Source organism: Mauremys reevesii, linkage group 3 (genome assembly GCF_016161935.1).
Source record: "Mauremys reevesii isolate NIE-2019 linkage group 3, ASM1616193v1, whole genome shotgun sequence".
Lineage (NCBI taxonomy): Eukaryota > Metazoa > Chordata > Testudines > Geoemydidae > Mauremys > Mauremys reevesii.
Window position 1 is genome coordinate 2,998,768 of NC_052625.1, and position 27,110 is coordinate 3,025,877.

The 27,110-nt window shown below is 51.7% G+C and overlaps 1 protein-coding gene across 2 annotated transcripts in view; it reads left to right on the top strand.

The window, feature by feature from the left end:
* The window catches only part of PPP2R5D (protein phosphatase 2 regulatory subunit B'delta), a 42,791-nt gene that overhangs the window by 934 nt on the left and 14,747 nt on the right, over nucleotides 1–27,110 (top strand). Inside the window, exons 1-11 of one of the 2 annotated variants that reach the window (XM_039528931.1) lie at nucleotides 73–358; nucleotides 1,656–1,745; nucleotides 12,485–12,671; nucleotides 14,372–14,571; nucleotides 15,030–15,140; nucleotides 16,320–16,412; nucleotides 17,522–17,652; nucleotides 18,078–18,137; nucleotides 19,130–19,238; nucleotides 20,500–20,553; nucleotides 24,166–24,336. In XM_039528931.1, coding sequence (XP_039384865.1) covers nucleotides 170–358; nucleotides 1,656–1,745; nucleotides 12,485–12,671; nucleotides 14,372–14,571; nucleotides 15,030–15,140; nucleotides 16,320–16,412; nucleotides 17,522–17,652; nucleotides 18,078–18,137; nucleotides 19,130–19,238; nucleotides 20,500–20,553; nucleotides 24,166–24,336 — 1,395 coding nt within the window. In that variant the 5' untranslated portion in view covers nucleotides 73–169. Of the gene's footprint in view, nucleotides 1–72; nucleotides 359–1,655; nucleotides 1,746–12,484; nucleotides 12,672–14,371; nucleotides 14,572–15,029; nucleotides 15,141–16,319; nucleotides 16,413–17,521; nucleotides 17,653–18,077; nucleotides 18,138–19,129; nucleotides 19,239–20,499; nucleotides 20,554–24,165; nucleotides 24,337–27,110 lie in introns of those variants that run through there. The other variant, XM_039528932.1, reaches the window with a different exon arrangement.

A 27,110-nucleotide genomic window follows, 5' to 3' on the forward strand; every position in this document is an offset into this window, starting at 1 on the left:
TGCTGCCCCAGTAGGGGGTCAGTAACAAGGTGCAGGGGGAAGGGCAGCGGTGCCCCAGGTAGGGGTACATATTCAATAGCGTATCGCTGTGGTGTGGGCATGAGGGGCCACAGGGCTGCCGCACAGGTATAAATCTGCAGCTGCCTGCGAACTCTGACACAGCCCAGGCATGTTTGGCACAAAAAGACGTGACGGCTCCAGCGGCGTGGTGCAATCCCTGCATGGTGCAAACACACGTGGCCTCGATGCTAGTGGTGACCAGGCTCAGGCACTAACCGGGCTGCAGCATTGCATGCAGTGCCATAGCAAGGACGTGTGTGGGCAGGACATGTTTGGTGCACATGTGGCCACAACCCAGGCTCGTATCACCCACACCGTGCTCTCTAGGTCATGGTGCAGAATCCCACCTGGAACATGCTGCCATGGCCTGTGCATACCTGATGCATCTGGTACACATGTTGCCATGGACCACAGCACAGACTGGCCACACACAGTGAAAACACTGTCCATGCGTGATGCACAGGTGTCTGCAGGCAGTAGGCTAGAGTGCTGCTCTCTAAGCCCATCCTCTGGGTGCACTAGCCTCGCTCACATTCCTGGCTGCTGCACGTCTGTTGTTCATCTGGCTCTGGCTTCTCTCCCCTACTTCCCTTTTCTCCCACTTCTCTCCAACCCCAGCTCTCCCAACTCTTTTCCTGTCGTTCTACCCCCCCCCCCAAGTGATCTGTTTTTCCCCCACAAGCACTCTTTAGTCCTTTCCCTTTCCATTGTACCTGGTGACCTCATAGCTTAATTACAACCCCTTTGTGAGTCCTATGTTGGCTAATTCTTTGCACCTTTTTTGCTGTCAGATGCCCTCTCGTGGGCCTGGTGTTTTAGCCACATGTTGCATCAGCAACATTTGTGCTGTAACCAGCTAAACTAGTTCCCCAGCTGCTGTCCTCTCCTGGCATTGCATTCCCCGTCGCCCATTTGTGGTGGGCCATGGACAGGCCCCAGGTCCACTGGGGGAATCTTTAGAAGTGTGAATGCATTCTTGTAGCCTGATTCTGTTTGGGAGGTTAGCAGCCAGCTTTCCACACTGCAGGGGGTGGGTTACCGAGTCAGATTGGCTGGGAAGAGGATATGACGTATGTAGTAGTTGGACAGTTGGGATGCTCCAGCCTTAGGTGGGTGCAGAGTTCTCCAGTGTGAAGGGTAGAAGTATCTCTGGGAGCCCCCATTTTAAGAGACATGGATTATTGCTGGGGTGGTGTCTCCGTGACAGTCTGTGAAAAAGTGAAGCAGATATAGGCAATGTCTACACTGTCCTGCAGTTCAGACTGAGGGAGTGCCTTGTGCACTGAAGTACTGCGCTATAGCTCTTCCGTGTGGATGCAGCAGGTGCAAATTAAAAGGTTCCTAGTTTGCATTAATGTAGCCCTGTTTGAAGAGGACTGTGTTAACATGAACTAGGAACCTTTTAGTTCACGCCCGCAAAGTTCCTGCAGGGGATTTATAGGGCAGCACTTTGGTGCATAAGACACTGCTGTTTTCACCCCTGTAGTCTGAACAGTGGGGCAGTGTAGCCAAGCCCACAGAAACTTGTGTCTAACTGAACGGAATTAAATCTTTTCCGAGCCCAGTGCAACTGAATATTTCTCTCCTCCTTCCAGGAGCCTCCAAAGTCTGCTAAAAGCACCACAAAGCCCAGCAGCGGCAGCAGTGGTGGTGGGAAGGATGGTGGGGCAGAGAATTCAGAGGAGGTAAGGCATTCATCTTACAAAGCATCACACCTCTACAGCGCCTCTCTTTTGTATGGCATCTTTCTTTCAAATTGTCTCTTCAACAGCTTTGCTGAATAAGGAACTTAATGTGCTTAAACGTGGTACTTAACATCAAAGGTAGAGAGAGGCTGATTGAGGTAGGAAGGTAGTTGGAAAAGACAGAGGGTGAGAACTGAACCCTGTGGCATTCCATAGAAACAGAGACTTGAAGGGGAGCGCAGTTAGATATGCCAGAGCCACCTATGCGGATGGGCTAGAATACAGCAGTGGAGCCTGCATTGAGAGCAAGGACAATGGAGAGGAGAAGATATAGCTAGCAGAAAGAAGGAAGCCTGAATGGAACAGAAGTTTCCTTGGCATGGTCCAAAATGTCATTGAGAGGTGAACTGAGTGGTAGAAGAGAGCTTGCAGTTTGCTTGGGAGGAAGAGGCAAGCACTGGGATAAATTGACATTGTAGTTCAATTAAGCATGGGGAGAAAAGTGGTGGATTTGTGAGATACGGAGAAGGTACTAGAGAAAGTTGGAATTTCTCACTGTTGTAACACCCTTACTGTCAGCAGAGGAAGAGCTAACATATGCAACCACACATTCTATATTAAAAGTGCTACTCAGAGCATCCTTTGCCCTGGGCGCTGATGCTGCCAAGAAAGACACATCTGGAGTAGTGTCAATACAGAGTAACTTGCTATAACAAATGATGTCGCATATTAACACACAGTTTTTCTGGAAATTAGCAGGAACTCAGGCACATATGAATGTTTTGGTAAGATTGAGCTCGTTCAGTGTTCAAACAGTGTGGTTGTCTTGGGCTCTGGAGATAGAAACCCAGCCTCCAGAAAGCATTTTACTCACCATCTAAGGAGGCATGCTTATTTTTTCCATTAATTTAGTTTTTCAGGCAAGACTCTCCCCACTTCCATCCCAGTCTAGTACAGTCCAATGAGGAGACTGTGTGCTTAAGTCTTCGCTATGTGCTGTCCTTGAGAAATTGGAATGTGTTGCACTATAGCTCTAGCCTGGGAATTAGAGGTTGTTGACTTGTGTAAAGTTAGAGAGGGGAGGAAGGATAAAAAGGCAGCAGTTCAGTGGGGCTGTGTGTCATCAAAGCAGAGTAGTCATTTATAAGCCCCCCCATCCCCAAAGATAAACACATTAAATGTATAAACAGCCCAAGCAACATCTTTACTGATAGTAGTTGCTCCTTCTGAAAAGCCAGTGTTTGAGCTTATGCCTAAACGAAGGTGTAATTGAAACAGAGTCTGAAGCTGGAGTAGTTTGCCTTGTGGACTCCAGTTTAGTGATCTGTGGTCTCCACTCCATTTTAGTCTCAGCCTGTTGGTCCCCACTCCTTTCCCATGCTGGATTTTCCCCTTTATTTGGTGTGTACAGTTTTAAAAACAATTTCCCACCTTAGTTCCTCTGGGCTAGAAGGAAGCAAGGGGACACCACCACCAGCCATGTGAGTAATCGTTGCCTCTTGTCCAGCAGTCTTGATCCTTGGATCCCACAGCGCTGTACAGAAGAACCCAAGTCTTGTGTCTTCAAACACAAAGGTGGCCAACAACAATCTGAAGCAACCAAATTAATATTGGGCAGTTCCCCAGTCAGGCTGGTGAGAAGCTGCAGTGCTGCATTCCTAGGACCAAGTGATGCAGTATGAGGGTATAAAGAGCATCGCGTGCAAGCTTCCCTCAGTGACCCAAAATGGCAAATACTTTTGGTTGCTACGGATGTAGAATAAACCTAGAATGGTTTAAAAAAAAACCAACAAAACAAACCCCAAGCCCCACACAACCACCCCGCTCTCTGTTGAGGTAGAACATCAGCTCTCCTTTGGCGATACGGCCAGGAGGAGGGAGAAGCCAGCTCTGCAATGTGCTTCTCTCCTTTCCCATTAGGGTTACCTGTAAGGCTCTGTTCAAGACTGTTTTTCCTCTTGTGCTCTCTCACCCTTAGTGGCAGACCACTCTGTTATGGAATGGATGAGTACATCTCTTGACAAGTAACTATCTTTTTTTCTTAATTTGGATTAAATTCTTCCAGGAAGCAAAGTGACTAACCATAATGCTCAGAAACATTCATAAAGAACTATCAGCAGACATACTTGTAAGTCAGCAGTCCGTCACATGTTGTTACTATCTGAATATTTGGAGGATGGATTGGTTGGTGAATGGAACAAGAGATGTGCATTGTGTGTCATCCTTTTAGTGGAAGGCAAAAGGGAGCTTGGGTTAGTGAAGCATCCATGGATGTGTTTGAGGGGTAAGGTATGTGGGCTGAAGTTGGACTGGATTCGAATATTGCCCTCACTGGGGATTGCCTAGTTTCACTGATTGCTTTGAGAGAGGTGAGGTTGCTCAGGTGCATTTCTTGAGAGAAGTTTTGTTTCCTTTGAGGGAGGGGGAGAGGGGTTGGCGGGGGGAGGAGAATTTTCCTGTTTTGAAGTGGCCAATAGACATTTAAATGAGTACTGGATAGAGCAAGAGGGCAACCCCGCTCCAGCATGTCTCCCTGTTCCCTCCCACCACATTGCAGGAAGAAGCAGGCGTCTTGCAGCCAAACTTGCCTCTCAAACAGTTTCAGATTCTGCTTCCAGAACAAAGCATTTTCCCAACGGGCTAAGGCTCTCCGCAGAGAAGCCCTGCTCTGGCAGACTTTACAGGTGCAGCAGATTGGGACTTCCCCCTGTGAATTTTGGCAGGTCTACAGGAGGGTGAGACTGGTGAGGGGCTGGGCAGCAGGCTTGGGAACCTGCACTAAGCCCTTAGTTTCAGCACTTTGATGCCCGTGCTGTAAGCCAGTGGTGAATTCTGCTGTCGTGGATGAGCAAATAAAAATACCATGCAAGCCAATCATGGATCTGTACTGGAGAAGGGAAACCTTTAAATCCATATGCGAACATTCAGCAATGCCAGTGATGGGAGAAAGCAAAAGGATACAGGATTAGTTCCTATAAGTTGTACATTCATTTCTACCTGGTCAAGACGTCACTGAGCTAAGGTGAAAGTATCAACGGTCAAGTGGCAGCAGCACTTAGTAGCTAGGCACGGGGCTTTTAAGGTGCCTACTTTGCTCCGAAAGAGAAGTTACCAGTGCTAGGAATCTCAGGAGCAAATCTAGGGAGATGAGGGAGAAAGGGACCTCTGGGGAAGTGGTTTCTTTTAGGGACTGGATGATGAGGGGAGAAGGTGTCAGTGTAGATCTTGGGGGAGGAGATGCTGCTGCACATCATTTCAGTATTAGCTGGGGGAATGAGGAGGAGGAGGAGAGTTACTCATCTCTAGCCAGAGAGAGACTGGGAGAGGCAGGTGAGGTGGGTGGGTGGAAGAGAGTTAATAGCCTGGAAGAGGGAGGGAGGCTTGCCAGCGCATTGGAAGGGAGGGAGGATGGAGAAGTTGCTCTGCAGCCTGGAAAGTGGCTCAGGAGAGGCAGGGATGAGATTCCCAACTCATGGGGCTCAGGGACATGCCTGTTCTTTGAGTTGCTGTCTCATGCACTTCAGAGGCATTTCTATGGGACTTGTCACTGCAGTACACTGGGAAGTCTGCCGCTGATTGAACTAGGGTTGCTTCAGGTGTGGGAGGTGGATTTTAATAGAGGCAGTTGGCTAAAGGCAGTAGAAGAGACACTTGTATGTATCGGCTCCAGGGGCTGGAGAAGAAGAGTCAGCAAAGAAGGGGCTGACAGCAAATCTGGGCTGAAAAGCCTGGTGAGCTTAGGAGCTTGAGAAAACCGTGAGGCAGGATTGCATACCAAGGGGTGAGGCAGCGGAGAGAGCGTTCAGCTACAAATAGGAGTGGCTGGGGTTTGTGAGAGCACAGAGAGGGGAGCCTGTGAGCTCAAGGGTGTGGGTGGGAGAATGACACGCAGGCTCTGGGGTCCAGGATGAAGTGTAGTTCAAGGACCTGGGGCTTATCTGTGGACACATGAAGGCCTCCCAGGGAGGAGGAGGAGGGATGGTCTGGCTATGGGGAGGAAGAGTCTGAGAGAGGAGGAGTGAGAGTGGAGAACCTGAACTTAGCTTTGGTGGTGGCTAGCATGTCCTCTGGGCCTGAGCAAGGGGCTGTGCCGGGAGGAGAGGGGAGGAGGCAGCTTCCACACTCACTGAGAGTCAAACATTGACGTTAGTTTTTAAAGCAGCCTTCAGAGGGGAATAGTGTAGCGTAGCCGCCTCCCTGAGCTGCCTTGCCTTGATGTAGTGTGAAGGCGTCTAAGTCTGTCCTGTCTGGCTAGGAGGTGAGTGCCCAGCCTCATTCTTCTCAGAGACCAGCCAGTGGCTGAGCAGTGTTAATCTGGAGGGAAGGGTTTTTAAGGTGGACATCTCTGTGCATTAAGTGACAAGCTTTCAGCTTCAGTGATCCATTTATGTCTGCTTCATTTTCAAGGCTAGAAACTCTTTAGAAGAAAATGCAGAATCGTCTTCTGAGTTTGCATTTCCCGCCTGGCCCAGTCAGGAGTGGGTGGGGGACCCCGATGGGCTGGCTCTGCCAGCAAACCTGTGGGACAACAACCTACCACAGGTAGTGCATGATGAGAGTAAGAAGTCCGCCTGATGCTGGTTTCCACTAAAATCTTTCAGAGCACAGCAGTGTGAAGGAATAACTATCAACCCCCCATCCCTAGCCTGAGCTGGGAGTGTACAGAGCCCCTCCCTGTGCAGAGAGGAGTTCTGTGTGTTACCAGGATTTCTCTGTTGAGCTTGTCTCTAGCCAGAAGATCTTTGCTATTCTTTTGACTTCCCAGCTGTTGAAACCTTACGCAGCACTTCCCTCCCTCTACAGCAGCTATTCAAGGCTCTTCAAAAGCAGGAGTGGTAAAGTAGCAAGGCCCTTCCCAGACTCCTAATGAAGTGACTGCAGCCAGACCCTGTTCGGATGCAGCGTGCTCTGAGTAGGTAGAGTTCCCTGTCGCCTCTCCATGTGAGAAGGGGGGACCAGGAGACGGGAGATCCCGTCAGTTTCAGATGTCTTTTGAAAGTATTGTTTCCTGCCCTGTGTCCCGCAGAGATTTTCCAGGTTTAAGGCCATTTGTGTTCCTCCTTGTTTCTGGCCGTAATGTCTCTCCCTCAGGCTGGCCCGTCGTGTGGACTCTCTGCCTTTTCTTCTGCCCTGTGTGACGGGCATACACTAGCTTGGAGAGCTCCCTTCTTTTTAAGTTCCTTAGCGGTGTTTGACCAAACCTGTCGGTTGCTAAGGATATTCCGAGGGCTAAATAGTCATGGGGAGAACTGAACTTTGGGACTCTAGGAAGTGTCCAGTGGAAATCCTGCCAAATGGAGTCAGTGGCCTAAGGCATCAAATGAGAGATCAATATTCAGGAATAGCCTTGTACTGGAACAGCATCCCCAATAGCTTCATAGCACCTCTTGGTAGTGTCTCATTTCTGACCTTCATCATTACGTGGGCCAGCTCACCCCCCACAGGCAAACAAGCAGCCGCTGAGACAGCTACCGCAATGGCCTATGTGGAAGTTTGTTAGGAAAGTAACATTTCTGCTGACTTGAAATGTGATTTAGCAGGTAGGAGTGACGGGGAAGTGCTGGTGTCTTGTGAGCAGCCACTGGCCTAAATGAGCATCCTGCTCAGTAATTCTTTCCCTGCCCACTCACCCCGTGTGTCCCCTACGACTCTCCTGCACCACTGAGTGTGTGGGAAGGCCTCTTTGGCAAGACCTCTGTTCTGTGCCCTTTTCTTGCTAAATGGCTCAGCCTTTCCTTGCGGAACACCTCCTGTGCCTTGCGTGGATCATCTCTTCTCCGCTGCTGGCTTACCTCTGCCCTGCAACACACTGGCATTGTCAGGAAGTCCAGCCAGCTTGTGCTGTGTGCCCGCCTGGCATCTGTCCCTCCCTCAGGCTCAATCTTCAAGGGGCTCTCTAACCTTTAATCCTCTGGCATGTCCCCTGCACCCTTCCCTTCTGTTACTCCCACCGCCTCCCACACCCATTCCTCCCTCTTTCATAGGATTTGTTTTCTTGAGTGATTAGGTGTGCCCTGGTCTCCAACCTTCCTTTGACCTGTTTCCCCCTACCTGCACCTCATCTCCCTCCTCCCCTTTGCTCCAAGCTTCTGGAGGGTGCAGCTGGTTCCTGTCTCTGCAATTGTTCTTTCAGGGTCTCCGCCATGTCTCTCTTCCTTCTACATCTCATTCCTAGGACTTCATCTGCTTTAGGGGAAGGGAGGTCAGTTACTGCCTTTGCCCCGATGACTCTCAGATCTTCCTTGTTCAGCCTTGCATCCAAGTGCCTCCAAAATATCTCCCTTGATGTCCCACTGTTAGCTCTTCTTTGTTCCCCTTGCCCTTCTCCAGCATTCAGCACTTCCTCTGTCACCCACCGCTCCTCTCCCCTCCCTGTATCTAGGTTGCCAGCCCTCACTCAGGAATCTCTCCTAAAACCCATCCTTTCCAGCCTGGCTATAAGAGCCTTCGTGCCCTCGTCATCTCCCACTCCTGTTACTGCGCCTGCTTTCCACCTACATTGCTGACGTCCCACTGCTCTGGTCATGTCAATCCTCCGCCTCCCTCCAGATCCCTCCCTTAGTTTCCTTTCTGCTTCCATGCAAACTCGTGGTCCCTATTCTGCACAACTCCACCCAGCCCTGCGTCTGCTCTCATTTCCTCCTGCTTCATTGCTCCCCGCAAACGTCTTGGATACCTGCCCCCTTTGTATCCTCCCTTCTCCTGGCTGAGCTGGGAAAATGGGGTATCCTTGCTCTTCTCTTTGCTCTTTCTTCCAGTGCCACGGGCGCCCCTCTGAAACTCACTCTTGAAAGGTCTTTTGACATTAATCCACCAAAGAAACAAGTCTGAAAAAGACTTGCCACACCATTTCTGAGCTGAGCCTTTCTCTGCATGGACAGCACCATGCACATCTGCTCTGTGCTGTGTGAGAGCTGCTGGGACAGCTGTGCTCTGGGCATGGCCAGACAGCCCTCACTGTATGAAGTGCAGTGGCAAGTCCGCAGCAGGCCTGTGCTCATCGCGTAGCAGTCCCCGGCAGACCAGTCTCCAGGGTTGTGTCCCTGGTGGAGTTCCAACGCCTGGTGTCCTGTTCTGTGTCGACTTCAGGAACCCCGTGTTTTCCATCCCTTGCTCCCAGGCACACAGACTTTAACTTCAGTGCGGAAAGAGATTAATGGTGGGGTGCCCCACATCCAGCCCTCTGCCCTTGAGTCCCTGTGCTGGGCAGTGCCTCTGGGCATCAGGTACTGGGGGTTCGGGGGACAGGGACTCTCAGGAGAGGCAGTAGTGGTGTGATGGAGATTTGGTGGGGTGGAGGAGTGATGGGCTGAGGCTCGCGTAGCAGCTCCTCATCCTGGCGCATCCTCTGGTGCTATTGCATGTGATGTAGTGCTGGGTAAATACAATAGGTGACCTGGCGCCTCCCTAGGCGGGGGAGCTGGAACAATGTGTATAGTGGGGGTGCTGAGAGCCATCGAACCAAACTGTAAACCCTGGATAGGATGGAAACCATCAGCACCCCCTGCACCCCTAGTTCCAGCTGTTATGTCCCTAGGCACTTCTAGCAGGCCCTAGAGGAGTAGGGGGCGGACGATGGAGAGGGGAGTACAGCTGGCTTGCACAGAGGGAGATTCTCAGCTGCAAGGCCAGCCGTGGAAGAAGGCACAAAGAGCGAGGCTGCGGAAGAGACCGTGTCTGAGATGAGGCAGGGTCGGGCAGAGCGATGGAAGGGAGGCTGAGTAGGCAATGACCGCACAGCATGGAGGAATGGCTGCTGGAGGGGGGTGGGGGGCAGTTATTTCACTCTCACAACAAAGGAGCAGAGCAAAGTGGGTTTTAGACTGACCCAGAATCCATCCCATTCTGTCTCTGGAGCATTCGCCTTGGTATCCAGGCCGCTCTGTACCACCTTTTGGGCTCCTTCTCCATGTCCCTTCACACAGTCTCCCCAGCTACTATCTCATGGTTCTCAGGGGTTCCCTGTGCTGTCATGCACACAGGGCTCCGGCAATGGCTGGGTGGTTGCTGCTGGTGGCACAGAAAGTTCTCATTCCCCCTCTCTGACAAGATACGACAGACATAAACCTAGTCTGTGAGCTCTGCAGCAGAGACTGCGATCCCGTGGCATGTCTGGACACACCCAGCGAGTGAGTTTTACCTTGCACAGGTGCTGTAAGTACAACAGACTGGACGGGAGGGACGCAGGGGTTTGTAGGATGTGCTCAGGAGCAGGGGCAACAGAGAAAGCTCAGTGCTCGAATTAGGGGGGGCCTTGGCTGGCTTTGCAATGTTTAGGGGCTACCTCACTTGCTTCTGCAAAGGCACAGGTGGCCGGGAGGTGTTTTGGCCACCCTCTCACAGGTGTTCCCAGTAAAGTGCTCCATTTACCGCACGTCACACACTGTGCCTCTGCCCCCAGAGCGGGCGCTGCCAGGGCCAGGCCTGTGACTCAGGCTGGGCAGGGCTGAGTGGCTGTTGTGGGTGGAGGTGGGAGTGGGACGCAGAGGAGCTGGAGTGGCCACTGCAGTGCCTGGGATTGGGCCAGGGAGAAAATAGGAACTGCCGTGAACGGGCTGAGACTTGAGAGCAGCAGCATCTGGAGGGAGAGACACGAATGGCCAGGACCCCTCTTCCCAGCCTGGATCCGGCTGGTCCCATCGCTCCCCATGCAGGGCACCCACCCTTCCCCCTTGTATCCCTGACACCCCGACCTTCCCCCGCTCCCCATGCAGGGCACCCACCCTGCCCCCTTCCATCCCTGACACCCTGACCTTCCCCCGCTCCCCATGCAGAGCACCCACCCTGCCCCCTTCCATCCCTGACACCCCGACCTTCCCCCGCTCCCCATGCAGAGCACTCTGCCCCCTTCTAGCCCTGACACCCCGACCTCACCCTACCCCTTCTAGCCCTGATACCCCAATCTCCCCCGCTGTCCATGGAGAGCACCCACCCTGCCCCCTTCTAGCCCTGACCCCTGATCTCCCCCTGCGCCTCATGGAGGGCACCCACCCGTCCCCTTGTATCCCTGACACCCCGACCATCCCCCCCTCCCCATGCAGAGAACCCACCCTGCCCCCTTGTATCCCTGACACCCGACCTTCCCCGCTCCATGCAGGGCACCCACCCTGCCCCTTCCATCCCTGACACCCTGACCTTCCCCGCTCCCATGCAGAGCACTCTGCCCGCTCCCCATGCAGAGCAACCACCCATCCCCCTTCTAGCCCTGACACCCCGACCTTCCCTCCTCCCCATGCAGAGCACCCACCCTGCCAGCTTCCATCCCTGACACCCCGACCTTCCCTCCTCCCCATGCAGAACACCCACCCTTCCACCTTCTATCCGTGACACCCCGACCCCCCCCGCTCCGCATGCAGAGCACCGACCCTGAGGCCCCTACTCTCCCTTGGGTGGAATTGTTTGGTCCCCCTCAAGTGGAGCCCTGTCGTCCTGCAGGGGTCCAACCCCCGTCTGTGCCCTCCCTCCTCCTGGCTCACCTGGGCTGGGGTCAGTCTGGGAGGGTGTGGGGTGGCGAGCCCAGTGTTGGGAGCAAGGCAGTGAGGGAAAGCACCCCACACACAGCTGTAGGGGCTGCCAGACCGTTGCTTTTATGCAGTTAGGGCGTCAGCATAAGAACCTGAGGTTAGGGTCGGAGTGAAATCAGAGGCATACTTGTGGTGACACAAGTAGTCCTTACCCACCCAGTCCCCTCCCTGCAGTCAGTGGCAATGCTCAGGTGAGGAAGAGTTTTCAGGCACAGAAAAATGGGGAAAACGCATTCCAGGGTCAGGTGAGTGTAAATGGGGGCAGAATCTGGACCACAGTGGGACAGATGGTCCAAAATGATAATCTCTTAAGTGAAGTGTCCAGAGTCCCATTGAGAGCTCCTGAGTTCTGAGCTCTTTGGAAAAACTGGTCCCTTCCCTTAGGTGCTTCAATGGTAGGGGTTGGGCACTGGCTCTTGGAAAATCTGGGCCGGAGTGTGCATCAGGGTGGGAAACCCATTGCACTCATCCATGTTTGTTTTGTGACCTAAAAAATGTGGACAGTTCAGAACGGAAATAACCCACACCCTGCTGGATGGTGTGGGGATGAGGGACAGTAGTTTATGGAAGCAGGGAGAGGAGACAGAAGAAAGTTAGCTATTAATGACAAGTCAGGTTTGATAAAATGCAGGGGGTAGCACAGTTTGGTTTCTGGCTCCTCCTCCCCCTGCAATTTACACTGCTAGCTTGGATTTTATTGCTGGAAGTGTACAAAGGAATGTCAGAAAGAGGCATCCTCCGGATCCTGAATACTGCCGAAATTAATCACTGAATGTAGCTCTGTCTGCAGTTCAGTATGGGGCAGCTTTAGCGCTTTATTTTCTAAATGAATTCAGAATAGATTACTTGGAAAAGTAGGACATGCCCACTTTAAAATTAGGCATGGAAATGTTAAGGGAAGAAGAAGCACGCCAAGATTAGAATGATCGACTGAATGCTCCCAGCGGCAGATAGCAAGAGAGACATTCAGTGCAGATGGACACACATACGTGGCATGATTGCTGGACCCTGCTCTGAGTTATTGTCTAGGCCTCCCTGTTTTTTCCCCATAATTCGAGCTGCTAGATTTCTTCAGTTCAAGAAGAGGCTGACAGTGTCTAGTCTTGGTAAACAGCTTGTGAAACTATAGCCCAGCACATGCTTGTGGATCAGGTTGCTGGAGCTGAGATCTGGGGCTCTGGGTTGTCCTAGTCTCTTCTTGCTCTCCCCTATCAGGTCCAGCAGCAGCTGCCACCCCCGACTTCCAATAAGCGCCCCAGTAACAGCACCCCCCCGCCAACGCAGCTGAATAAGATCAAGTACTCCGGAGGACCCCAGATTGTAAAGAAAGAGCGACGGCACAGCTCCTCCCGCTTCAACCTGAGCAAAAACAGGGAACTGCAAAAGCTCCCTGCCCTCAAAGGTAAGGACATAGCCATACGCACCCCCAAATCTGCCAAGTCTCAGGTCTGCCTGGCTCACTGGAAACCTCCTCGAGGCAGAACAGCCACAGTTCAGCGGTCACTTTGGAGACAGCCCAGCAATAGTCATGCTAGCCTTGATGTCTGCAGCACCATAGTGTCATAATACCTGCAGTGCCCATTGCTGTCTGGCTGCAGCTGTGTCACGGTGTCCTTGTGCTGCCCCATTCCCCCTCTGGTGATAGGGTAACTTAGCCCCCCCCCCCCCCCGTGCTAGGCGCTGCACAAACACAGAACCAAAAGACAGCCCCTGCCCCAGGACCAGAGACGACAAATGGGTGTAGACAGCTGGGAAGTACAAGCAAACAATGAGACAGTACTGGTCGGTGTGATAGGCAGTAGCTGAGCCCTGCAACCCTCTGAGCCCTCCCTGTTCAGAGGAAGCAGAAGGAACCCTGGGAGTGTTCTCCCAGCTGGACAGGCTCCAGCAGGTCCAGCCACAGCCCTCTCTTTAGCATCAGTGTGCGCCCTCAGGCTTCTCCCAGGAGTTTAGAGCACTTTCCCTTGCTCCTAGGGGCTTACAGAGCTCCTCCCCTTGACCGTGGGGCTGATCTACATTCCCCCTCCAAAGGTGGTGCAGCTGAGGAGTGGGAGAGTCTAGATCCTACCTCTACCCTGCGGTCCAGACCTGGGCCCCTGTGCAGCAATGGGGCCATTCACGCCAGCCTCCACCTTCTACTTGGCTATTCCTCCAGAGCTGCTTCCCAGCCTGGCTCACCTGCTTTCTCAGCTCCCTCTCAACTGGGAACCCCAGTGTAGATCCCACCCAGACCACAGGGACTCTCTCTTGCGCACCCCTCACCCTGCAGCGGGCTGTTGTACTCTCCAGATCTCTCTGCTTATTGGGGGGCAGGGACCTGCCTTCTGTTTCCTGCTTGCTGCCTCGCTTGCAGCCACTAGTCACATGTTCTGAGAAGAACACAGAGGCAAGTAAGAAGCGAGTTCAGTTTATGCTGTGACATGGCACTATCACAGGCCATGTCTATGTTGCAATCCCAGGGGATGATTGTGGCTCGAGTGGACATACTGAGCTGGCTTTAATCTAGCTAGCTCGGGGACCAGAGCAGCGAAGTCGTGGCAGCGTGTGCTTCAGCATAGGCTGGCCAAGCCTGCCAGAACCCTGGTCGCTAGTCATGGGGCTAGCCCGTGGCAGTCCCACAGCTAGCTAGATTTAAAACTATCTCAGTGTGTCTACATGAGTTGCAGTCATGCCCCTTGATAGCTGTATAGACATATCCTGAGAGGAGGTGAAAGCTGCACAGACTGTGGTAAATGAGAGCCCGCATGTGGACACTCTTATTGCAATGTAAGAGAGCCTCTTTTCAGTTTAAATTACGTTGCTTGGGAAGCCACTCGTATACCAGAATAAGAGTGTCGTGTGTGTGTGTGTGTGTGTAACTAGATCTGTATAACTGGTAACACTTTCCAGTGTAGACAAAGCCTTAGTCTGTCTGTCTGCCTCAGTTCACCACCTGTATAATGGGGATAACAGCACTTCCCTGCCTCCCGTGGGGATAAATACAATACACACACTGAGGATCTTGGGTACTACAGTAGTGGAGGCTGTGTAAGTACCATAGATAGATGTTCTGCCTGGGAGTTGTTAGCACAGAGGTGAAACGTGCTTTGCTGTCCCTGCCAGATGCTCCTGCTCATGAACGAGAAGAGCTCTTCATACAGAAGCTGCGACAATGCTGTGTTCTCTTCGACTTCATCTCCGACCCGCTCAGTGACTTGAAGTTCAAGGAGGTGAAGCGAGCTGGGCTCAATGAGATGGTGGAGTACATCACGCATAACCGGGATGTCGTCACCGAGGCCATCTACCCTGAAGCTGTCATCATGGTAGGACTAGCAGGACTAAGGCCGGTTTTCTGTGATCGCTCCCCAGCAGGTGCCCGGGCAGTCAGGACTGGAAGAGGCTTCTGTCTGCATGCCTAGAAATTGGACGTAGTGAGAGGCATAAATGGGGGCAGCTGGAGAGAGGAAGAACAACTTGCTCAGGAGGAATATGACCATGACATCTTTGGACCCTTGTTAGCCATCCAGAGAATGACTGGGGTGTGTGCATGGAGGGTGGGGGAATAGGTGGGGTATAGAGCCCCCAAAGGCGTTTGTCCGCAGCACAGACAGCACTGGAGGTGTTTGACGTCAGCATGGCGGCTGTAACCCTTTGGCCTCCAGAGCGAGAGGTGTTTGGGAACAGTTATAAAGAGCCTCAGCTCTGGGCACTGCGAGAATGTCAGTGTCCGTGGGCCAAAGGGAAGGTGCGGAAAGGTCACTCATCCGCCTTCTCACTTCAGTTTTCAGTGAACCTCTTCCGGACCCTCCCCCCCTCATCCAATCCAACCGGAGCAGAGTTTGACCCCGAGGAGGATGAACCCACACTAGAAGCTGCCTGGCCACACCTCCAGGTAAGAGAGAGTCTGCCAGCCTCATTTCCAGGTCATGGTGGGTGAGTGGATTGCAAGGGGCGGCCTGGCCAGGTGACGGACACCAAGAGGTAGGAGTGGGAAGGAAGGTACTGAGCTTTCCAAGTGCAGATTTCAAATATCCTCCCCCTGCGGATGCTTTTACCCTCCCTTTCCTTGGGCGTCAGCACAGGAAATGAGGCCTTGGATTCAGCAGCCTTCCAGAAGCAAGTGCAGCTTAGCCCCAGGTGTGGGCTGGGAACCAATGGCTATTCTAAGCAGCTTAGGGGGTCTTACATTTTTGAAGTTAGGACCCTTGGGAATCTCCCCTTCATTTTTTCTCTCTCTCAGAGGCCCCATGCCTCTGCTCCCCTCCCTCTAGCGCAGGAGGGTGAGAGACAGCTCCCGCAAGAGGAACCAGTGCTGCTGCTGCTGCTTCCTCCCCTGGCATGAAGCCTGCTGCCCCTGCTGGCCAGGAGCCTCAAGCCTCCTCAGTGGGTGGGGCCTATTTGGTCCCCATAAGAGCCGTGCTTGGACACCCAGACCATTTACTTAACACTTGAACCGGCAAAAATAATTATGAGCAAAAACTGATGGGGAGCAAACATTTCAGCAGAGACGTGAGAGCACAAACTGAGTAGTAGTCTGAGGAAAAGGGGATGTGGTGGAAGCTGCAATTAAAAGAAAAAAAAAATCAGTCTAGCAACAGAGCTCGGAGAGAAGGTTAAGAGAACTTGATCAGATCAGGTTCTGCAAGTACCTACGCACAGCGATGGTATCTGTTAGCAGAGGGCTGTTTGATCTAGCAGACAAAGGCAGAAGATGAGCCAGTGGCTGGAAGCTGAAGTGAGAAATACTCACAGTGGAAATGAGATACAATTTTATAACCATGTGGGGTAATTACCCATTGGTGCAGCCTACCTAGGGATGTGTGTTGTGTTAGTAAAGGGGGTGGGGCTCAGGCATCAGATGCTAACAAAACTCTTCTCCACTGTTAACATTCAACTGTTAATTGTTTCCTGGCACATTAGCGCTGGTGACGCCTGCTGTAACAAGCCACCGTTCAAAATCTTTAGCCTTTTACTAGTCGGATGGGAAAAGGAACATCCTTGATGCGTGTAAAGCAGGAAGAATTAAGTGAAGCTTTTCTTTTTTTAAAAAGCCCCCTCTTGCTCTCCTCAGCTGGTGTATGAATTCTTCCTGCGGTTCCTGGAGTCACCCGACTTTCAGCCAAATATAGCCAAGAAATACATTGACCAGAAGTTTATCTTGTCAGTAAGTAGTTCCAGCTCCCCCCTCCCCATGCCCTTGTGAAGGGGTGTTTAGCCGGCACGCTGTGTATCACTGCTCAAGCAGCCCCCAAGGCCTCCTCAGAGGGGATGAGTAGTAGGCTTAGTTCAGAGAAGGGCAACAAAAATGATTAGGGGTGTGGAACAGCTGCCATATGAGGAGAGATTAACAAGACTGGGACTTTTCAGCTTGGAAAAGAGACAACTAAGGGGGGGATATGATACAGGTCTATAAAGCCATGATGGGTGTGGAGAAAGTAAATAAGGAAGTGTTATTTACTCCTTCTCATAACACAAGAACTAGGGGTCACCAAATGAAATTAATAGGCAGCAGGTTTAAAACAACGACAACAAAAACGAAGTATTTCTTCACACAACACACAGTCAACCTGTGGAACTCTTTGCCAGAGGATGTTGTGAAGGCCAAAGACTATAACAGGGTTTAAAAAAAGACCTAGATAAATTCACGGAGGATAGGTCCATCAGTGGCTATGGGCAGGGATGGTGTCTCTAGCCTCTGTTTGCCAGAAGCTGGGAATGGGAGACAGGGGATGGATCACTTGATGATTCCCTGTTCTGTTCATTCCCTGTGGGGCACCTGGCACTGGCCACTGTTGGAAGACAGGATAGTGGGCTAGATGGACCTTTGGTCTGACCCAGTGTGGCCGCTCTTGTGTTCTTAGGCAGTGTCTGGGCAGCTCCACCTTCCTCCATGACCTCACTGGAGGAGTTCTTGGGGATCCTGCGTGGGTTTCTGCCATTGAAACTCACTCTAGAAGCTGCTTCCAAAGAAGGTCCCTGAGGGACTGGGAGAGCAGCAAGGATTTTGCTGCCCTAGAGCTGGGCTGCGTGAGGAGAGGCAGACTCAGGAGCCGGCACTGGCACAGCCTTTGCTCTGCTACAGGAGTCTGAGCAGCTGCTAGCGACGCTGGAGGTGGCTGACTGTGGGGAGGCACTAGCGTGCACTGCGTGCAGAGGGGTGCGCTCCAAACTGGAACCTGCTTACACTGATGAGCAGACGCTTTCCCCTGTGCGGTCGGCAGCCCATGTCCAGGGGACAGCCCCTCAGGACTAACTGAGTCCCTCTTTCCACAGCTGCTGGATTTGTTCGACAGTGAAGATCCCAGAGAGCGAGACTTCCTGAAGACCATCTTACACCGGATTTACGGGAAGTTCCTGGGTCTGCGAGCGTACGTGAGGCGGCAGATCAACAACATATTTTACAGGTGAGCTGTTCTGCCAGGCCCAGCGATGCTAGGAATGGGCTTGGAGGACCTGGGGGAAGCAAAGCCGGAGCATTCTGTCTGTTCCCGGCCCCACCAGTGACTGGGCAAGTCAGGTCATGTCTCTGGACATGGGGATAGTACCTACCTGTGCTACAAGGGTAGTGAGGATTCAGTAGTGCGCAATGCCTCTGACTGATGTGGGAAATGGTAGGGCTTTCTTCTCCCGGCCATGCCCCAAAGCAGCCCACTGCTGATCTGGGAGCCTGGGCTGATCCCTTACCCACTCTTGTGGAGCACGTCCTCGGGCACGGACAATCCTGTCCTCTCCCTGAATCCTGTCATCTCTTTCGGGGAGGTTTCTCCTTACTGAGCTGTGTCCTGGGCTTGGCAATGACTCCTCTCCTCTCCCCCTCCCTTCTTCTCAGGTTTATCTATGAAACAGAGCATCACAATGGGATTGCAGAGCTGCTGGAGATCTTGGGCAGGTAAGGGCATTCCTCCCTTTCTGTGTTTCTTCTGCCACTTCTAGGCGCTCCAGGCTTCTGAGCAGGGCGGGACCTCACAGCCTAGTGTATTGTGTGGTGTAGCAGGGACTTAGCCAATCTGCCTTCAGGCCCATCTGCTGCCTCAGTTTCCCCTCACACACGTTGGTTCTCTCAGCCTTCCAGCACAGTTGGGTTGCTGAGCTGACTCAGCCCTCCAGCTAATTTACAAAAGTCTGCTCCTTCCTGGGTATCAGCGTCCAAATACATGCACAGGTAGAGTGCCCCTCTCCAGTCTGGGCACAGCCCTTCCTTCCCCAGGGCCTGTCGTCTCATCCCCAGCCACTCTTCCAGCTCCACTCTTCTGCCATGCTCTGCCCAGTCTCTCCATATCCCTTCTGTTTAGAGGTCACTGCAACATCATGTCAAGTGGCAGCACAGGAGGGACCCACGCCTGCCCACCCAGGTGGAATCCCAGCCCAGGGAACTCTGAACAGCTGGGCTTTCTGCCCCATAGCCTCAGCCACACTCCTGCGTCTCCTTCCCAGGGCCTCTTCTGACACTCCAGTCCTCCTGCTCTTCTGTAGAGCATTACTGCCAGGGCTGCTCACCCCAGAGTCCATCTCAGTTCGGCTCCTCAGCAGGCCTGGCTTAATCATGTGATCCTTGACGCATTACTGCAGAACTCATCTCCTCCTGGAGCTGTGTGTGGCATGGGGGCAGCTGAGTCCCAACCCTCTTAAAGGACCGGCTCACGCTGTGGTGTGGGATTTCCCACTCTGCACGTGATTGGGCCTTCACTGGAGGGACTGTGCTTTTCAGGACACATTTTCAGGGTCCCCTGGGCTGGGGCCCTAGTGACTGCAGCCCTGAAGCCAGGTGCTTCCTGGAGATGTTAATGTGGTAGGGCTGGGGCTGGTTCTATGCTGTGGTTGCTCTGGTACATACTCAGTAATACCTGACCCTGTAATGTATCTCTCCCTTCCCCTACTCAGTATAATCAATGGGTTCGCTTTGCCTCTGAAGGAAGAGCACAAGATGTTCCTCATCCGGGTCTTGCTACCTTTGCACAAGGTGAAATCGCTGAGTGTCTACCACCCACAGGTGAGAGGCTCTGTCAGTTACTGGAGAGGTCAAACACTCAGGCTTGTTTACAGCCACCGCCAGGCTTTACTTATCAAAACCTTGCTGCGGGGGTTCTGGCCTCTGTACGTTCACCCCCTCTGACGCCTGACTGTACCTCTCACCCCCCAGCATGTGCTTTGAGCTGTCCCGCCCCGGCCTCCTTCACCCTTGTCTGTTAACTTGCTGCCTCTTGCTCCTGGGCAGTGTGAGAATGCTCCACTGTCCTCTGCTGGCTTCAACGTCAGGCCTGCTCATCCTCAACGGTTGGAAGCTCATGGATGATTTCAGCCCAGGTTTTTACAGGTATTTAGGCCTTGCTGTGCTCAGCGTTGCAATGCCTGACTGATTTAGCAGCCTAAATCCCACTGACCGTCAGTGGGATTTTTGACTCCTAAGTGCCTAAATCACTTTAGATTTAGACTCCTAAATCAGTCAGGCATTGCAACGCTGAGTGCAGGAATGCCTAAATACCTTTAACTATCTGGGCCTTATCCTCAGATATCTGCTACTTGCTGCTACCCTTGTATTCAGAAAGTTGAAGGCCCTGAGTTCCACTCCCCAGCCCCTGTGTGTGCGTGCTGTGTACTTAGGCAGATATGGAGGCAAGGTCCTTGCATACGGAGCAGTTCATCTAGGGAGACTATGGGACAGAAGTCCAGATCTGAATGGTGAAGCTCTCTTGCTTCCTGCTGCTTCCCTGACCATGTTTTTGAGAAGGGAGGGGAGGGCTTTTCAGTTGCTCACTTTGTCACTGGCAATTTTTAAATGGAGGTGGGACGTTTTTCTAAGAAACCTGCTCGAGTTCACCCAGGAACTAATTCTGCGAAGTCCTGTGGCCTGTGCTATACAGGAGGTCAGACTGAATGATCACAGTGGTCCCTTCAAGCCTTAGAATCTATTCATCTACCTGTCTGTAGCCACAGATTCGTTAGTGTGCTGCCTGCTTGTTGTGAACATGTGGCCACAAACTACACCTGGTGCAACATGAGGGACAGAACTCAGGGCTTCTGGCTCCCAAAGCCCAGGGTTCTTCTGCTTGGCCTAACAGAGACAAGCTCACCAGTCGCTATCAGTCACTGGGGCGTATACACTCTTTGAGCTGCTGCAGGTTGCCAGGCACACACGCTGGAGCAGGTCTGACCTGGCCTGCAGCCCTGGGCCGTGGTAAGTGCTGATGCCTCACGTGTGCCATCTGCTTAACCAAGAGAGGAGTTCTAACTGGGCTGTGTTTTCCTTGCAGTTGGCATACTGTGTTGTGCAGTTCTTGGAGAAAGACAGCAGCCTGACCGAACCGGTGAGTGCCCTTGCTTGGCTTTGGCGTGTCAGCCACGGCCCCAGTTCACCTCACAGGATATTTCTAGACACTTTAGCAGCTAAGTTACTCTTACCCCACTCCAAAGAGACCTGGCATAAGTTGGATTTGTTCGCTCACTGGAACTGGCCTGCAGAGGGGTATCGGTCACCTGACATGTCACAAGCACAGGGCAGGACTAGATACTCTCCCCAGGCAGGCTTTGGGGTCTGAGCAGGCTCAGTTTGGAAACAAGACATGAGCAAGCAGAGCACATCTAGGAGTGAGTCTGTCTTGTGTGATTCCAGTCCAGCTGTAGCAGAATGCAAAGCATGCAAAGACCCTCTCATGGCAACTCCCCTTCTGGCTACACAGCTTCTGCCCTGAGAAGATGCTTGGGAATCGGACAGCCGAAGAAACCAGCAAGAGTTGATAGGGAACTGCAGGTGTTTGAGATCCAATCTGAACCACTGGAGCTGGTCAGAAGGCCACGGGAGAGGGTGTAGAAACTGGAGACAGAAAGATCTGTGTAGCCTGGGTGAGCTGTCCCTTGTGGAGGGGGTGGGCTTTGTTTTACTGAGCTGTTGGAGCCTCGTTATCATATCCCCTCCTGCCAGTTCACCTCCGGGACATTGAATCCTGACAGCTGAGTTTGCCTTCAAGTTGTAATGCTGCTGAAGACTAAATTTGTACAATATGGTGCTCTGGCGCAAACAGGGCCCAGATGTGTTTCCTACATTGTGGCTCTGCAGCCCACAGTAACACTAAGCAGAGCAATGCTGGCGGGACAGAGGGCCTGAGAGGAAGATCAAGGGCTCCGCTCCTCAGGGCAGAGTGCAGAGAAATGCCATACGTGGCTCTGTTCTACACAGGCTCAGCTCTGGCAGACAGCTACTGGCTCGTGCATGGAAATGGCATTTTGATTACTAATATTTACAGCTTGGGTTGTTTTGCACCTGAGCTGGCAAAGCTGCGCACTGACAATTAGCCTGCCTGTGTTCAGCCATTTGCGCATTCTAGCTCCAGCATTCCCACACTGCAGGTTCTGGAAATAGGCCTCCTCCTGCCCTCCCACTCACTCCCCCAAGTCATCCATATTCTCATTGCCAGGGGAAGCATATGTCTCCTGTGCCAGGTAATTCACCGCCCTGCTGATCCCAGGATAGTGAGATCTAGCTGAGCCTGCCACTAGAAGTATTGGAGCTGCTGAGATGGGGGAGGAAAGCAGAGAATTTCTGGGGGGTTCTTGCTGTGCATTCACACAGCAAAGCGTGGTAAAGCCTTACTGACAACTCGAAGACTCATTACTGAATTTTGCAAATCAGTGAGCAAAGGCCTGATTTGGTGCCCATCGTAGGACTCCCACTCACTGCAAGGGGCATTGTATCAGGCTCCGACCAAACAGATTCTGTGAAGACAAGGCAGCGTCATCACAGAACGCACTGTGTGTTTGTGTAAAAGTATCCAAGCCTTAGTAACCAGGGACCTCATGTGGTGCTTGTGTGCTTGATCCCTGCCTTGTTTGTCCTTCATCCAGCCATAACGCAAGAGCTGCCACGCCGAATCTTGCTGAATTAACATGCTCCAGAATGGCAGTATTAGTGATAGCCAAACAGAGAAAAGACCAACTCCTGTGCATCTCACCCAACCTTAGCTCTAGGGAAAACTGCCTTTGGAGTCACTGAAACTAGTTATTGATTGAATGGCAAAACTACCAGTGCTGGGGTCACCGAGCTGTCCCTGCATTGCAGAGCCCTTGTAATGCAAGCAGCCTTCCTCTTGCTGCTGTGCCCGCTGCTGTTCCCTCAGGCTGCTCGCCGGGGCTAAGCTCAGCGTTTCAGGCTTCTCCTAGGAATTGAAGAAAGGCTGGTGTTTCCAAAATGTTTTCAGTTGTGCAGCACCAACCAGGCACTGCAGCCATGAGTGCTATGTTCAGCTTTGACCAGTGCTAGCTGAACAGCATGTAAGCTCTCTGAACATCCACTGACACGTCGGCTTCATAACCCCTGTTGTTGAACTACAAACAGTGTTAGTTAGAACTGCTCTTGCAAACCGTTCTGTTTGAAGCCAGCGTGTGCAGTTTTCTTGCAATGCATCTCTCCCAAATGAATGTTCAAATTGCAGACTCTACAGCATGTGGCTGTATCTGTTTCAGAAAGAGATTGATTTGGAAATGAGTGGCTAAAACTTTCACTCAGTGCATTTGGATTCTGATCTAAAAGGCACCGAGCGTTGGTATTTGGCGTTGAGTGGATTTGTCACGTTCCTTTTGAGACAATAGGTTAGCCAGATCATGATACATTGAGTCCAGTATCCCTCCCCTGCCAGTACCTGATGCCTCAAGTGACAGTGGAAACCCCCCTCCTCCATTGCACTCGGTAAATGGTACGATCCTGCATGTGGACGAGAACTTCCATTCTGACCCGCTGGTGATTAGTTTACACCCTGAAGCATCAGTTTCGATCATCTGAATCTCAGCATCCATACAACAAACACGACCGTTTGTAAAAGTCTCCAGTCTCTGTCCTGAGTCTCCTGCGGCCGTGAGCACCACAGGGCAGCTGCATTTCCTGGGAAGCAGAATTTCTCTCCCTTGCTCTGTATTCACCAGCATGTCACTTTGAGTGGCCCCTTGTTCTCGTGGGGACAGAGTGAAAAGCAGGCGATGATCTCTGTTCCCTGCGTAGTCTGAACCCTTAGGACACAGGCTAGTACCAAAGTTGGTGAAGCCAAGGCTCAGAAGAAACTTTTTGGTCCCAATGCAGGGCTCCCCTCTTCAACCTGCCTTCTCCAAGAACACCACCAAGCACATTCACTTACCAGAAAACCCATTCACTACCCGGGCAGCTTTCCTCTGCTTGGGAGGGAGCTGGGGTGGGGGGAAGTAGTCTCCTTGCCCAGTGCCCTAGCTTGAGAAGGCTGTCAGCCACCATGCTGACTGGAATGGTGAGAACCTGAGCAGAACAAGGAGGGTGTAGCCAGGGAAGAAGGAGCTATGTCTGCTGCTAGCTGGCGTTCCTGGGCAGAGCCAGCGTCTGTGCAGCTGGATCCTGTCCAGGCTGCCTGCAGGGAAACGTGGGGGTAGGTGCCGGGTGATACAGGTGCCTTCAGCTTCTGGTCTGGAGCCCAGAGGGTCCATGCGCTGGAGAGGTAGTCAGTGGCATTGGCAAGGTAGGGAGAGGAGAGAGGAGCAGCAAGAGAAGCTATGCCGCTTCAGACTTGAGGAGGAGAGTCCAGAAGAGAGTTCACCCAGTGCCTGTCCTGCAACGTATAGTTCCAAGGACTGCCCCAGACACTGGGATTCTGAGGGCCAAATACCTTGATGGAGCCCTCTTTAGTGCCTCCTAAGGTCTGGGAGGACAGAGCATTTTGAGGCCTGTGCTGGTGGAGGGTCTCTGGATGCAGAGCTGTGGAGGAGGGGGTGGGGTTCAGAGGCATGAAAGAGCTGGTGATTTGTGTGCCTAACCCGACTGAGTCCATATGTACAGGCCCTGCGTGCTGCGTCTGCTGATTTGCTTGGGATGTGGCTGTGCTGGGGTTCTGTGGCTGAGGGGCTAGACAGCAGTGCCAATAGGTTTGCACTCTGCTCCCAAGCTCCTTTCTTTACCTGCTCAGGTGATTGTGGGTTTGCTGAAGTTTTGGCCGAAAACGCACAGTCCCAAGGAAGTGATGTTTCTGAACGAGCTGGAGGAAATACTGGATGTGATCGAGCCCTCCGAGTTTGTGAAGGTCATGGAGCCCCTGTTCAGGCAGCTGGCCAAGTGTGTTTCCAGCCCACACTTCCAGGTAGGTTCCAGGCTCAGCAAGACCATCTGGCATTGCTTTGCACCTGGGTCCTGTTTTTTAGGGTGAAGCTGAGATTCTGGAGCGTGTTTCTGTGATCACTAGAGGAATCTATGGTAAATTTTGTGGCAGCAGTGATCAGAATGACTCCTGAGAATGGCATAAAAACAGGAGGCATTAGTGAGCCACCAGACGAATAGTCTAGGAGAAGTAGGACTGTGAATGTCCTCCCAAGCTACGGATAGTGTTTTCCCCAGCCCTGAGTGTTACAACATTGAGGAGCTAGCGTGGGTATCTTGTGCTGCCTCTTGTAAGTGGCTGATCTGATATGTGTGTGTGGGGCGGGGGAGATGGGCCCCATTCAGCTTCCTCCTCTCCCTGAGTAGTGCCCAGGCCCTTCTGAGATCAAATTATCTACTTGTCTACTGCACTGGAGGATGATCAGCCAATGAGACTTTCTATTCTTATGAGTATTCCCAGTGTTGCGTGCCTGCAGAAAGGATACCTTGCACTGGCCTGGCTCTGGGGCAGCAGATCGTCCATTGTGGAGATTGAAGAGGGGGAGAACAGGAAGGATGGAAGATCTTCAGGGTCACTTGATGGTTCCATTTGAGGGACACTAAGGGTAGCTGGGGGAAGGGGAAATGTTAACACCGTGATACAGTGCTGAGGGGCACGCCTGGTAGTTTTGGGATCGAGCCATTCAGCAGCTGCCCTTCTCCATACCCTTTCTCTGCATTGCCTCTTGTTTGCCATCAATGTGACGTGCGCTTCGCAGATGCATACAATGAGGTGCTCTCTTCCCCACACAACTCAGTCTAGGTAGATGCCATGCAGGCACACATCAAGAAGGTCAGGAATTAAAGGATGGCAAAACAATTAATGCTAATCAACATGGGTTTTGTGGAAAATAGGTCTTGTTGAATTAATGTGATACAGGTTTTTTATGATCTTACAAGTTTAGTTGACAAAGGTAATTGTGTTGACATAAATTGCTTAGATGTCTGTGAGACATTTGATTTAGTCCAACATGATGATCTGAAGATTGGCGCTGTACAAAGTCACTGTGGCCCATGTTAAATGGATTAAAAATTGGCTAACTGATAGATCTCAACAAGTAATTGTAAATGGAATCATCAGATGGGGTTCTCTTCCCAATGCTATTCAATATCTTTATCAACAATCTGGAAGAAAATGTAAAATTTATTTTTGGTAAAACTGGCTGGTGACATAAAAATTGGTGGGGTGGTAACTAAAGAAAAGGAGGGGTCAATTGTATAGAATGATCTGGACCTCTTGGTCACCTGGGTTCAGTTGAACAGCATATATTTTAATACAGCCAAATGCTAGGTACAAAGACTGTAGGCCACACTGACAGGATGGGGCCTGTATCCTGTAAAGCATGGACTCTGAAAACGACTTAGGGACATGATGGAAATTCTTGACTGTATAAGCAGGGGGATATTGAGTAGAGGTAAGAAGGTGGTTTTACCTTTGCATGTGGACAGAGTTAGTGAGACCGTTACGGGATAGTGTGTCCCTTTCTGGTGTCCAATAATGTTGATAAAACTAAGAGGGTTTAGAAAAGAGCTATGAAAATAAAGCTCTGTGAGGAAAACACTGCCTTACAGTGAGAGACTACCTCATCAGAGAGTTTGAGGTGACTTGGTCATAGTCTAGTGCAGGGGTAGGCAACCTATGGTACGTGTGCCGAAGGCGGCACGTGAGCTGATTTTCAGTGGCACTCACACTGCCTGGGTCCTGGCCACCGGTCCGGGGAGCTCTGCATTTTAATTTAATTTTAAATTAAGCTTCTTAAACATTTTAAAAACCTTATTTACTTTATAACTAAACTATTGTATGTATATTACAGACTTATAGAAAGAGACCTTCTAAAAACGTTGAAATATATTACTGGCACGCAAAATCTTAAATTAGAGTGAATAGTTGAAGACTCGGCACAGCACTTCTGAAAGGCTGCCAACCCCTGGTCTAGTGCATCAGTGGGGAAGAAATGTCCGATAGCTGATTTGTTAATCTACCAGACAAAAGCATAACAAGATATAACGGCTCAAACGTGAAGTTAGATAAATTCAGACTAGGAAGAAGGCTCTTTTCTCTCTTTTAACAGTGAGGATAATTAACCATTGGAACAATTTACCTAAGGATGTGGTAGATTCCCCATCATTTGGCGTCTTAAGATCTATTCTAAAAGATATAGCCTAGCTCAACCACAGAGCAGGGGTTACTGGATGCTATGGCCTGTGTTATACAGGAGGTCAGGCCCAATGATCACAGGGTTCTCTTTTGGTCTTAAATCTGACTCTGCAGCTGAGCAGGGAGATGCAGGGGCCTGGCGTGATAGTCACAGGCTTGTTTTGTGTTTTGTCTGGAGGGTCTTTGAGACAGAAGGTTTCTTCTCTCTCCCTGAAGGAAGGGTGAGGACTGTTGCTGAAGTGCCCTCATGAGATACATTTTTACTGCCCGGTTAGCCCAGGCCCTGATGTGACTTTTAGCCCAGAGTCCCCTTGCAGCCACACGGGGTTTGGAGGTGTTTTAACCCTGGGCTCGCTTACTCAGCTGCAGCGGTGGGTTAGAACCTGAGCTCCGCTTTAACTCGAGCTGGAACATAGTCCTCCAGTCCATTCCCACAATCCCACTGAAGGACCAACAGTTCTCCCACAGCTGACAGAATCATAGTGTCTATGAGAAAAGGGCTATCTCCCCAGATACACACAGGCGTGTGCAGAAACAGTGAGGACGCAGTAGCACAGATG